This window comes from Electrophorus electricus, chromosome 24 (genome assembly GCF_013358815.1).
Source record: "Electrophorus electricus isolate fEleEle1 chromosome 24, fEleEle1.pri, whole genome shotgun sequence".
Taxonomy (NCBI): domain Eukaryota; kingdom Metazoa; phylum Chordata; class Actinopteri; order Gymnotiformes; family Gymnotidae; genus Electrophorus; species Electrophorus electricus.
The window spans coordinates 5,112,197-5,125,835 of record NC_049558.1 but is presented as its reverse complement, the minus strand read 5'-3'; the positions used below and the strand labels follow the sequence as shown (position 1 = coordinate 5,125,835).

Sequence of the window (13,639 nt, the reverse complement as noted above, 5' to 3'; positions counted from 1 at the left end):
AAATACTCAGTTCCAATCTATATTTTTTCATCGCATCCCACTCACCAAACTGCTTGATTGTTAAATTATTGTTTTATTTGTCACAGCTTTCAGACCATGATCATGTCGTTTCTGCTCCTCAAATGAAGCTGGAGCCTTTTTTTTTTATTATTATCAACTTGGTACATCGGCAGAGTACAGCGCATGCTCGCGGTGTTGCCAACCAATCCATGGAGTCAGCCCCGCCCAAAATATCCATCCGAATCTTTTGGTATGTGGAGAGACATAGACATTGTGCAAAACAGAACAGTCATTCTCAATTCCAGACCCGGTGATGGCAATGAAAACCCATGGGCCTGGCTTTCTGACAGTCTGCATCATAAAGCGCTAAGTGTAAAACAGGGAATGTGGTTCTCTGATATACAGTACTGATTTTTCTACCTCCAACCCAACACACCCCTGAAGCACAAGAAGGAAGGCACTGAAAAAAAGTTTCTCACCAAAACACACTCATAAAGACGGGCCTATACATAAAGAACATTATTTAAATCTATATTTAACTTCTCTGAACAGACTCCAACAATAAAACAACTAGTATTATAATAATTATAATAATATTATAAAACTGACATTAATTAAGAGTCAACCTGAATGACACTAAATGACTAATGAACATACCTTGTGAACAATATGAAGCCCGTTGCAAAAGAAACAGATAGGTATTTTATTTGAAATGAAAACATATCCTATGTAGCATTTGGCCATGGTTGAAGGAATATGCTTTGGAACATAGTCAGATTGTGCTCTTAATACTCTGCATCCTCCATAGAGTTGAGCAGAGCAAATCTTGCTCAGAACTTGCTCTACCTTATCCAGCCCCTTCAGCCTCGAGACCGCACTAACCTAAACATACTGTACATCTCCCCTCTCCTCCGATCTTCCGTCCTTCCTTTGGTTTTTGTTTTCGATGTCCAGTATCCGTTTCTTTCGTCTCTCTATCTCTCTCTCTCTCTCTCTCTCTCTCTCTCTCTCTCTCTCTCTCTCCCCCCCCCCCCATCACCCTCCCACGGTTCTACTTCTTATAGTTTCCGAAGTGTATGGCCAGCCGATCGTAGACGCAGCGGAAGGTTGAGGGCTGCACCTCCCAGTAAGGGACCGGGTTGCCGTAGAGACTGATGCCTTGGTAGAAGGTTCTCTTCATTCCGTAGCCGCGCGGGCAGAAGTCGTCCATGCCTACCTGACTTATGTTGTTGGAATGGAGGTAGACCACCTGAAAGTGAAGGACATGGGTGATGCAGGGTTTGAGCATGCACAGGAAGAAACCAAGCAGGCTGAGAGTCCTCCGTTCCTCCAGTCTCTGTCTAACTCTAGGGTCTTCGAAGCAGCCCGTTTCTGTTCCATCGGCACTGAGCTCCCCCTTGTGCAGTAGGCTGTCTGACCCTGCCAAACATATTTTCTGTACACACTCCTCACCACCCCGTCCATCCCAACCCACCTGAAGGTACTTCAAGTCAGGCAGGCCACTGGGGACACGGGTCAGCTGGTTGTTTTCCAAATGCAGCTCTCTCAGGTTCGGCAAATAGGACAGGCTGCCGTTCTCGACCATACGGATGCGATTGTAGCCTAGGCCCAACCTTGTACCCGTGAATAAGCATACCAGTGAAAGTGTGAGGAGCAACAAAGAATACACAGAGACATTAAAACAGGCTCACAGTAATCTAGAAATGCAAAGATCCTGAAAACAAAGTGAACAGAAACAAGCTGGAATGGGGAGCAGGTTTGCCTTTACCCCCTCATCTGGTTACTGCTGCATGTTAATCAATACATCCTTCAGTGGTCATAAGAGTCCAGGCTGAGTGTGGCTACACACCACTTTAATTCAATCCTGGTGTTTTCATTTGTGTAAATAACACAATGGTAGCATGATTGTTAAACATCTTCGGATAAACTAATACAGAATTTAAATGTTTATTATTGAAAAATGTAACTTGAAAAGCCACAAGAAAAGCATTTTAATATATGCCCTCATTTTTGACTGTGCTAATGAAATAGAACGCTAGGTGGCACAGTTGCTACAGTGACTGACTCACTGACCTGAACAAGTTCTTGTAGCGGCTCAAATCCTCCAGCTCAACTGCTTGGATTTGGTTCTGGTCTAGATGAAGCTCACTGAGACTTTCAGGAAAATCTGAGAAAACAGGGACTCATTAAAATACAGTCAATGACTGTACATAAAATGTGCGATAGGCATGGAAATTAGATGTTAATTAACTCACTAAGTCAGGAGGACAAATCTGGAGTCTACAGCAAAATTTTAAAAGATTATTATCTTTATATGTAGCTTAATGTAATAATAATTATAATATAATACTATAATAATATTTACATTAATATCATTAAGAGTAAAGAAGAATTACAGAACCACAAAATCGGAAAATAGCCCACTTGTGCTCTTAATACCCTGCATTCTCCACACACTCACCAGTTCACCTCCTTTAACCATCTTCTTCTGACTTGACCTTGCCTTAAGAATAAATATCATAAATGCCTGATTCAGGAAATCAGAAATCACCTTTGGGCACACCAGTCAGCTTAGCCTCAGAGATGCGCAGGTAGTTGAGTTTCAGGCCTTTGAAAGCACCAGGCTCAAAGCCACTGTTCCGAATGGGGTTCCCGCCCATTTCTATAAGAGGCATTTCAGAAGATGGCCAAACGTTAGTTTTTGTATCACAATGCACCACAAAACCAACCGTACAGTGAGGGAGCCTCCAGACCTATACAGTTCATGTTGCCCAGGCCAGAGAAGGTTCCCTCAGCCACCTTCTTAATGTGGTTGTCATGGATACGTAGCTCCACCAGCGAAGGCGGAAGGTTCCGGGGTATCGCTGTCAGCAGGTTCTTGGAGAAATAAAGCTTCTGCAGGTGGCGCAGGGGGGAGAAGGCCCGCGGGTGAACCTTCCAGATCTTGTTGTTGACTAGTGACAAAGCCTGCCAGGATGGAAGGAAGCAGAAACATGGCAGATGCTTTTCTCTGAAAGCCAAAGCTGAACAGGAAACAATGAGATAAAGTGTTAATGAAATGCATGAATCAAACCTTGTTTAACGATGTACTCTTATTTCATTTGACATGTTAAATATTATGTTTGGTTAGAGCTCTAAATAAATTCAGAGAAAGAACCTTGGCTTTGCTTAGCTGGGAGTGCAGGAGGGAACTAAAATATCCAGTTTGGCTCAGGCCTCTGTTCTCAGAACGGCAGGGGCATTTCGGTTCAGAATAACTTGATCTGTTTTAACATCCTTTTGGATTGTTTTGTCACCAATTCCTCACATCCATTTTCTCACATGCCCTCTTACTACATATCTGTCCATAAAGTCCATTATTTCATCATTCCTTAATGCATAAAACCTTGAGTAAATCACTTCTTAAAAATTCCATTTGCTCTCTCTGTCAGCATTTGTTTTAGTAAATGGAGATTTATCTTACATAGAGATTGCTGAGGCCCTTAAAGGCGTCTTCCTTCAGCTCTGTAATGTGGTTGTTTTGCAGATCCAGCAGCTTCGTGTCAGGCGGGATGTTTTTTGGGACCTCAATCAAGCCTAAACACAAACCCAAAATGTATAGATGTTGTTTTTATGGTACTTCTAAAATTTACAGCTCTGTATACATCTCAATGACAAGTGCATATTACACATATTAATGGACGTTTAATTCCCATTCACAAGGGAATTCACAAATGTACAGACAAATGTACACACACCCACACACACACACATACACAAACCGTATGCTGTCCAGCTGGTTTAGATTCACAGAGCCTCTAAAGACCTTCCTGTGTCAGCAAAATAACACAAATAAATAAAAATCAAATGAAATAGAACACCCTGACCATGACAGTCACTGTCACACTGTACTGAGATATGAAACATTTACTTTGAGGAAAAGCTCAATGTTTATGGTATGCGCACAGATTCGTGAAGCTCTCCATGTTTAGGTCAATGTAACAACATGAACATCAGTCAAATGCACAGCCATCATAAAGAGCTGCACTCATGTCTGAGTGGAACTGTTACATGCAGCCATTATAATATTAGAAGCACAGAACCAGCAAAGCCTTTAGCCTTTCTGCAATTTCCTTCAGGATCAATAAAGCCTTATCTTACCTTATCTTATCTTATCTTATAATCTAAGGCAGAACATTTAGGATCCCAGCAGTGCAAAGTGATTTGGATCAGCCTCTACTGTCCCTCCATCTACATCCAGCCATAAGGCAATAACCATCCAATAACCAGGACATCTACGCCAACATACTGCTTATTGGGGGTCATGAAAAACAAAGGAAAGAAATGAACTGCCACTCATTTTACACAAGGCCTTTTTGGAAACTAAGTGTAACACCTAATGTAGGTGCTGTTCTATTAGGATTACATAATTATAAATGATTATAAAATCAGAAAACATATTTCACTTTGTATGTGAGGATCCTGGTGTTCACCATAGGTGGTTACACACCTGCCACTACAGCCAATCAGCATGAGGCCAACATAGACCCCCAACCAGACAGAGCTAAGCAGCCAAACCCCAAGAGTCCAACCGAGCTCTAACCACTCAATACTAAATTACTACCAACCAACCACCTACCGGCTCACCAACACAAATCTGCACTCCAAAATAGATTTTATGTTCTACAGTAATATGCACACGACAGACCAAACTACATTTCAACATTTGTTAGAAATAAACACAAACACCGTTATGAATAATCTTCTCAGAAAACATATATAAGGAGTGCAAGAGAAAGTCAACAGTACTGACTAATATTTGTACATTGTCAGAAAAATCTATTTAACAGTACCCGGTGGATTATCAACAATTACCCGAGAAGATATTTATCATCTACATGAATGCTCCAAATCACAAAACAAACGTCACTAATATATACAAAAAGAAAAACATACTAATACAATACATATGCCAATAAAACATGCAAACAAACAAAAGATAGTACATTTTAATGAAAGTACGCTCCCACTTCCTGAGTTCTCATTGAGCTTTCTCAGAACCAAAGCTTTAAAGTTTCTGAGAACAAGATAATTTGTGTGTGTGTGGGTGGGGGTAGCAGGGGGGTTGGCTGTGCAATGCTCCATGTCTCACAGCACATGCAGGACTATTAGGTAAGAGTACACAACAAATTAACATAGCCAATGCATAGTTACATAGCTAATACTAATAACAGAGCTAATTCTAGTCAACACAGACTTCTTCAGACAGTATCAATCTATTATATTTCCAGTTATTTCAACAGAGGGGGATAAAGAACCACTCTGGGACAAACATATATTTACAATTTTTTATATACATCTAAAGGGTAACATGATGGATTAGTGAATTTTTATTTGAGCCTTAATTCAAAAATAAACAATGTTTTTTAAGCCCTGCTTTTCAACATGTCTGTGTCTGCATGCTCCTCCTTACTCTCCCCTTATTCCTGTAAAAAAAATCCTACATGTGTCCCAAGAACAACACGAAACCACTCGTTAGAGCTCGTGAGGAAATTACACAGAGGCACTTGTTGTTTGCCATCAAAGCCTCTGTTCGCTCTTTTGGGTAAATCCCTAAAGAACCCCTACCTTTCCTTTACTCTCTCTCTCTCTCTCTCTCTCTCTCTCTCTCTCTCTCTCTCTCTCTGAGATAACACTTGTGACTCTCTCTCTCTCTGAGATAACACTTGTGACTCTCTCTCTCTGAGATAACACTTGTGACTCTGTCTCTCTCTCTGAGATAACACTTGTGACTCTCTCTCTGAGATAACACTTGTGACTCTCTCTCTGAGATAACACTTGTGACTCTTTCTCTCTGAGATAACACTTGTGACTCTCTCTTTCTCTCTGAGATAACACTTGTGACTCTCTGAGATAACACTTGTGACTCTCTCTCTGAGATAACACTTGTGACTCTTTCTCTCTGAGATAACACTTGTGACTCTCTCTCTCTCTCTGAGATAACACTTGTGACTCTTTCTCTTTCTCTTTCACTCACTACCTTGGTTGCTTCTTATAAGGTTGTTTCTCATTATTCATTCACTTATTAATGTATGCATCTCTCATTCTTTTTTTCTATCTCTTTCTCTCTCTTGCCCTCTTTCACATAAACAGCAGGTACCCAAAGATACAAACAATCACAGATACACTCACACATACGCACACACACTTGCCTCTGGCACTCACCCAAGTCAGAGCACTGCACCACTTTCAGCTGACAGTGGCACCCGAAGGGACATAGAGGAAATATCTCGGGCAGCATCTCCTCCCCCGAACCGGAGCCTTCTTCATCCCTCATCATCGTCATCATCAGCCCCCCCGCCTCACCATCGAAGCCAAAATCCCAGAAGCCCCTTTGCTCAAAGGGCAGTGCCAGTGAGCAGGGGGTCAGGCTGACCATGCTCAGGAGCAAGAGGAGATAGCACTGGGACAGCATCACTAACACACAAGCGCTTGCACACTCTGACCTGCAGGGCAGCGAGACAGGCAGAGACAAGACAGACAGGAGACAGACAGAGGAAAGATAAACCATGTCACAAAGCAGAACTAATCCAGTGCTTACCATAGCTCATGTCTTATACTCTGAAAGGTAGGTTGTTCCCTGCCCATAAAGTCTACCAACTGGAGGGCTGAGTGGAACAGCGGTTAATGGCAGGATGTTGTCTAATTAGTATGATGTCCAGTGCATGATGTTTGTATTGGACAGGCTCACCCGACTCAAACCCAGCACCAGAGTAGGTGTTACCTTAGGGCAATGAGCCAATAACTTGTCAAGACTTTCCAATTGAGGCTTGACAAACACAAGAAAAGCAACATTAAAGCATAAGCTTGGTTTTCTTAAATTTGCCACAGAATGAGTGTTGGTACAGTAAACACATAGGTCACCACTATAATAGCCTAAGAAATATTTATGTGTGGACAGGAAGTGAAAAGATGATCTGTGATGTTATGCTCTAACATAGTTGCAGGGCTATTTCTGCTCCAGTAGGTCAGTAATATCATTATGTAGTTACTATCTACTGTGTTCTTTTTAACAGGAAATTATGACTACTAAACAACAGTGTGGTCTACTGGCTTCTGTAATACATAGATTTAATGTCCTATCCAGCATATATTGCCCCAGACCGGCAATGAAAAATTAATATTACACCTACAGAAATTAGTTAAAAATATATTAGAGAAGCCATGTATGAGCATTTATCTATGAAAAAATCAAAAGACAATAATGAGACAGCTTGTGTGTGTGTGTGTGTGCGTGCGTGCGTGCGTGCGTGCGTGCGCGTGCGTGCGTGCGTGTGTGTGTGTGCGTGCGTGCGTGCGTGCGTGCGTGCGTGTGTGTGTGTGTGTGCGTGCGTGCGTGCGTGCGTGTGTGTGTGTGTGTGTGTGTGTGTGTGTCTGGGGCAAGACCAGTCATACAGTCTGTGGTGGCAGCGGAAAAAGGCAAACATGGCTTTGCAAACACACAAGCCATTCATTAGACAGGAAAGGAGAAGGTGGGGTTGTTTCTTCTGACAGTGTATGTGTGTATATGTGTGTGTGTGTGTCTGGGAGGGTGGAGAGCAGGCTTATGATGTCATAGTTGAACCTGCACCAGCTCCAGCTGAATGTGCTGATGATGTCTCGACTACATTTGTGTTGGGCTGAGGGTCCGCTCTGTGACTCAGGGGTTTCAATAATTACTGAAGCACTGCTGGATTACCAGACATTAAAGTAAACTTCAAACCAAGCCCTCCTGACATATCTTCCACTGACCTTTAAATTAAACTTCATCTAACCAGAACTTAAACTTGTTTAAACTTAAACCACCACCTGATCCCCACTTCTAAAAGCCCAGGTTTACCTAACCCCAAAGAAAACAATTAAACTCTGAAGCATACCTTACTTTCTGAAGAAATACAGGACCTTAGTGAAGACTGCAAAAGCTTTGCCTTACTCCTGTTACTTTATATTACCATGAGAGACTTGGTTGAAGCAGAGTCACCACACATGATTACATCAAATCCTGGTCCTGGAGCTTTGAATCCCTAACTTTTCCTCCTAGAGGAATGTTGGTGCACTGGCCAAAGAAACATTGGCTGTGGAAATTTCACCCTCTTCCACATCACAATCAGAACACAGTGTTTATACAGGCACCCTCAACATTGGTACAATATGGGCTTGCATTCCAAGAGGTAGAGGATATAAGCCTGGATATTAATATGTTCAGACAAAAGACATCATATTCCCCACAAAGATAATCAACTTATTTCTTCATAAAACAATAAGAGTAATAATACACCAGAACACATAATACAGGGCAATACAAGCACCTCTCTTTAGAAGGCAAATTCAGAACTTTAGAAGTCATCACCGAACATCTGAATAGTCCCCTTACAAAATATAAAACTTTGAAAGTCCCCCCCCCGCCCAAATATTTCAGATCTTACCTGTTGTACTGCGACAGACTCCTTCCACCATCTATGACAAATCTGAGAAGTTTTAAGCCCCTAGTTTCTCAACCCATGAATTAAACCTGCGCACTTATCATAAATTCACAAGGTCTTACTGTAAGAGCTTCCACCCTACCTTTCTTCACTTTACAGTGTTAGTGTTTTAAAATACATCCACAGGAAAGCTAAAACCTTTTATAACCTTCATTAAAAATGTGGACCAGACACTTAATAGAAGCTACAGACTGGGGTTCATGGTTAAAGATGTGCAGATATGGATAATCAGCTTTTCATCTCTTTTACTCCTTGGGCTCATGTCATCTGTTATCTGGCTCTCTTGTTTTCTCTCTCTCCCCCCCCCCCCCCCATTTCAACCCCAGTTTACAAAAAACATTTATTACCCTCCATCTCCATCTGCTTTATTTCCCTTTCTTAAAGATTTTTAAAATAAATTTTAAGTATTTTGTATTAAAATGTATGTTTTTGGTCTCTAATGCCATAAGCAATGTCATGTAATTTTCCATTTTGTAAAATGCCTGATTAAATAAAGACAAATAAAGGATGCACTGCCAATAACATTTACCAGGCCTTTCAGCTTAAGCCCTGCTCTATCAAAGCATGCTGCATAGTGACTGATGAGTATATCTCACTTCATTTCTTTGCACAACTAAAGATAAATAGGACAAAAACAATGGTGAGGCCCATTAAACACCCAGAGTCCCAACTGAATATAAACATTATTCTATTAAATCCTTAATACAATTCTATTAAATCCTTAATACAATTCTATTAAATCCTTAATATAATGGTGAAACACACCATTTCACAGAGATTTGGTGTCTACTGGTAAGTCTAGCATGATTTTCCCTTGACAACCGAGCTCTGTAAATTCAATATTATGCTACTGAGACTATAAGTAAGCTTGGCCATAAATGCGAAGGGCTTTGGTCTTTTCCATTTCCAGTTTTGTGTATGTTAAAATGTAGACGTAAACAATCGCCGTAGAGTTTTGATCCTGAGATTTTAAGTCTGCACTGAGTTTCAACCACGTACAATCTCTTTTTTGTCCATCCTTTTATTTCAAAACTAACCGCACAACAAGTGGCAACAAATTTCATGTTGGTAAAAAAAAACACTCACTCTGTAGTATGTTCCCATTTGTAAAAATAGTTGCTAAATTATACCATACTTCCCAAAACAGCCCACTTTGGCCTGCCCAGAGGAATGCAAGGACCAATGCACAATTACCCAGAAGCCTCTGCTTCCAGCTCACCATGCAAAAGCCTACAAAACGCATCATGAGCACCATGGCATGATACTATGTATAAATATATATGACATTTCTGAAGAGGAATGCTGTTTTGCAAAGCATTTACTCTCAGCAACTTTTTAAACAGCTGCCCCTCAACACTCAAGGGTGCTAGTTCTGCAGTAGAATACAATGAGGGGGGCCTCAAGATGGATCTCAGTCTGAACTGTAATTGATAACAGAATCATCTGGCTGTAAACTGTATACAAGCACAGCTTTGTTGATCTGACACAGAAATGTACAAAGAAACAAGAGAGAAAATGGACAAGGGGAAGATAGATAATCCCACAGCTAGAGCCAAATATACTGGCAGACAGTTTGACAAGTGCCGTGACTATTTCTCAGGGGCCCTTTTGCACTCATGGAAATGATATAAACATGGAAATACACCCCTCCCCCTGTTTCACACAGAGAGCCCGGAGAAGGGCCAAGGTTAGACAAGAGGCTAGCGTATCCTGGTAATTACATAGACCACAGTTCCCTTCTACAGATGCTACAGATTGCTATTTCTATCACCCTAAGCACTTTGGTAGTCTTAGAGATACGCTGATGTGTGAGAGATGTGTCAGAGAGAGAAGGAAAGAGGATCGAGTGTGACAAGAAATAGGGAATGAGAGAGAGATGATAAATGAAAATGAGTGTAGACATACAATATAGCACAGTGTAGACAGAGCACAGTGTAGACATGGAATTGATTACCTATTATAGCACAGTGTAGACATGGAATTGATTACCTATTATAGCACAGTGTAGACATGGAATTGATTACCTATTATAGCACAGCGTAGACATGGAATTGATTACCTATTATAGCACAGTGTAGATATGAAATAAATGACCTATTATAGCACAGTGTAGATATGGAATAAATGACCCATTTCATCACCTTATTAGTTTGGTCCACTTTGTATCCCAAACAATGTAGATTAAGTTTATTTACATAATGAAACAAGAATGGTCCTAAATTTGCAAGTCTGATACACATAATCAAAAGTATTTACTGTCATATAGTCTGATTCTCCACCTAGTCAGAAGATTATGAACAGAAAATCCAAATGTCAAAGCATTCCTTAAAAAGCAACACAACAGACAACTGTCCAGAATGTGTGTGTCAGTTAGACAACAGCAGTCTGTGTCATAGAACATTCATTGAACTAGCCTTCTCCAGCTTCCTTGGAAAGCAGCTGAGGGGAATTCTCTCCACTGTGCACATTTATGTCCTTCTGTATGAAACATGTACTTTAGACACTGACATGGGAATAATGAAGATACAGCAGCACAGAAAATTAGTGAACTACCTCCTACCTCCTGTCTCGCCAAAACATTGTCTGTACTTTTGTAAGCAAAATCTACTGAAGACTTGGGGTTTGTAATTCATGTAGTTAGTTTTCAATATTTGGCATTATACTAAAAACATTTTACTGGAATTTCCCATGGAGTCACACATTAGCATCTTGACAAACATTTTTATTTGAATGGACCAATAAAATGAGTAAAAGTATAAGGTAGGGACAGAAAGGAAACTAAGTATCTAGTGGTGATGACAAAAACAACAAACAGATATAGAAATGGGACTTCCTTCCTCTGTTAGACATACTGAATTTCTGTCACTCACCCTCTAAAGATGTGAGGGGAAGAGAGTGCAGTTATTGTCCATTTCACTTAAAAAGCAATGAACTCGCACGACCTCTGTGAAGTTATCATTCAGCAATACTGCATTTGCTGCTCAGGCTATGATTTTCTCATACTGTGGCTTATCTTGTGCTAAACATCCATGTGAAAGCTGACCCTCAGGGAGAGAACAAAGCTTTACATATATTTAAAATTCTAAAACGTAATATTAGACATAAACCTTTACTAAATTGACTGCACATTATATACATTTTTTTGCTGCATGTGTTACTCTATCAGATGTTAGTCACACTTGGTGTTACCATTGTTGATGGAAGTCATTCATCTACACCATGCTCTAATTCCCTCAGTTGCTTACTCTTCTCCCTTTCCTCCAAGAATAACCATTGGGCGGTTCCGGGTCCCAAGCACTTGCCTGGAATTAACTGCAGTCTCAGCTGTAATTTGGTGACTTGTGTCCCTAAAAAAGTCTCTGTCTGGCAAAGTGTCTGCTACCGCTCTGCTTGGATGTGGTGACTGGCACATAGCCAGGCATAGGCAAGCCTAAGCAGGGGACTGCGGAGACTAATTCAGGCCTGGTGAGAAAAAAAAAAAACCAAGCGCCACGAGTCAAAGAATTATTGGAAAGCTGTTTAGTGCCGTGGTCCCCTGGCTGTTGTTAGAGTTTTAGGTTATACTATGTGTAACCCAGTATTTTTTTAAATATCAAATTTCCACTGTTTTAGTTAAACACTGCACTCAGGGACAACAGGTAGATAAAAAAGGAAAAATAACAAGCACAAAGTACACAGAAAGGATCCACAAAAAAAAGTAATTAAAATAAATAAATAAATAAATAAAACAAATCTTAATATTTCTTCTTCCTTATAGGAACTGAAACTCAACCATGGAACTCACCTGACTCAGCTAAGACTCAGCCTGAGTACCTATATATCAACATACTTAATAAAACCTGGTAAAAATCTGCTTATAGTCTTCCAAAGCATTCTTAATAAGTCTGCTGTCTGTTCCTGTCCCATAGTTCAACCTAAAGTCATAGAGGATGCAGTCTACAGCCAGTCACAATCTTCTTATGTACCCTCACATTCTTCCCTCTGTTAATGTCATACCATGATACAGGCCTTGGGGCAGAGATGCTGGCTTTGTTCTTTATAACACATTTTAAAAACTCATTTTCTTATTTACTGACATTATTCACAGTGTGTGTTACAAATTAATAAAACTGTTAATAATATTGGTAGTATTTGGCTAATTGAATACAACCAGTTCAATCTTTAAAACAGCAAAGTCTCAAAAGGCTGTTACTAACACCCTATTCGTATTATAATGTACCTCTGTAATATAACCACAAATCCGGTTTATTAACATCTCAACTGAATATTATTTTAACGTCAAGTCTACCCATTTTAGTCTCATTTTCAATTTCCTAACAATATTTAAACTTCGTTTGTACTAAGAACCACTTTCTCAGTGACCAAGGCATAAAAGAACGAACCTGTAGAAGACTGATCTCACCTGATCACTTATTTTGATTTAAACGCACTTTGGCGACATCTAAAGATCGAAATGAAAACTGCCAAAAACATTGGCGCTTTGTCGGTGCGTGTGGAATATAAAGACAAGATAATGGGAATACCCAGTTAATCACGAGTTTGCAGTGCGTGGACTAAACATTTTTCCATTCGACGTTGCATGTACCTACTTATTTAATACTGACTGATATAAAAGGTATTTATTTAACTTGAACGAAATAACAGTCAACCACATGGCTAGATGACTCACAATGTTCTACGTGCAACAAACAAGCGCCTAACTGTTCAATAAGGTAGAAATATATTTGTGAAAGAACACAACTTACACCTAACTTACCTTTAGTTTAACAGCAATAGTACCAAATTCGTCTTAAAATATGAAATAATCCCGTTATACTATTTTCTCATTGTAAACTAAGCCAGGTTCGCAGCTTTTCGGGTCATCATGGCTATGTCCGTCAGCGACGCACAGTACCGACCGTCCCTTGGAAACTAAGGAAATAACTGAGGAGCAGGGGTCCGGCCCCAAACTTGAGCCAACCTCTCCCACATAAGACGCTCACAAAATGCTGAGAAAGTGAGTTTTAGACAGCACACAGACAATGTACCGACACTACATGAAAATCTAAGTAAAATATATTTTCCCGCCAGCAGAATTCTTCTAGGTTACTAAAATGAATGAAAGCTTGCGCCAGGTCTTTCAGCACTAGGTAACGGTT

At 40.3% G+C, this 13,639-nt stretch overlaps 1 protein-coding gene across 1 annotated transcript; it reads right to left on the bottom strand.

Annotated features, from left to right (window-relative positions):
* Positions 1-60: 60 nt before the first annotated feature.
* On the bottom strand, positions 61-13,431 carry bgnb (biglycan b). The gene is made up of 8 exons (XM_026998168.2): positions 13,258-13,431; positions 6,205-6,485; positions 3,464-3,576; positions 2,754-2,967; positions 2,552-2,662; positions 2,074-2,167; positions 1,475-1,613; positions 61-1,249 (listed from the first exon to the last, which is right to left on the bottom strand). Exons 2-8 carry the CDS (start codon positions 6,452-6,454, stop codon positions 1,052-1,054), a joined length of 1,119 nt encoding a protein of 372 aa, XP_026853969.2. The 5' UTR covers positions 6,455-6,485; positions 13,258-13,431; the 3' UTR covers positions 61-1,051.
* Between the last annotated feature and the right edge of the window lie 208 nt (positions 13,432-13,639).

Excerpts from the sequence above, each read along its gene's own strand:
- bgnb (XM_026998168.2), bottom strand. The coding sequence starts at position 6,454 with ATGCTGTCCCAGTGCTATCTCCTCTTGCTCCTGAGCATGGTCAGCCTG. Across the intron at positions 2,968-3,463 it reads AGGGCCTCAGCAATCTCTAT|GCTTTGTCACTAGTCAACAA; the intron begins GTAAGATAAATC and ends CCATCCTGGCAG. Across the intron at positions 2,168-2,551 it reads GCTGACTGGTGTGCCCAAAG|ATTTTCCTGAAAGTCTCAGT; the intron begins GTGATTTCTGAT and ends CTGTTTTCTCAG.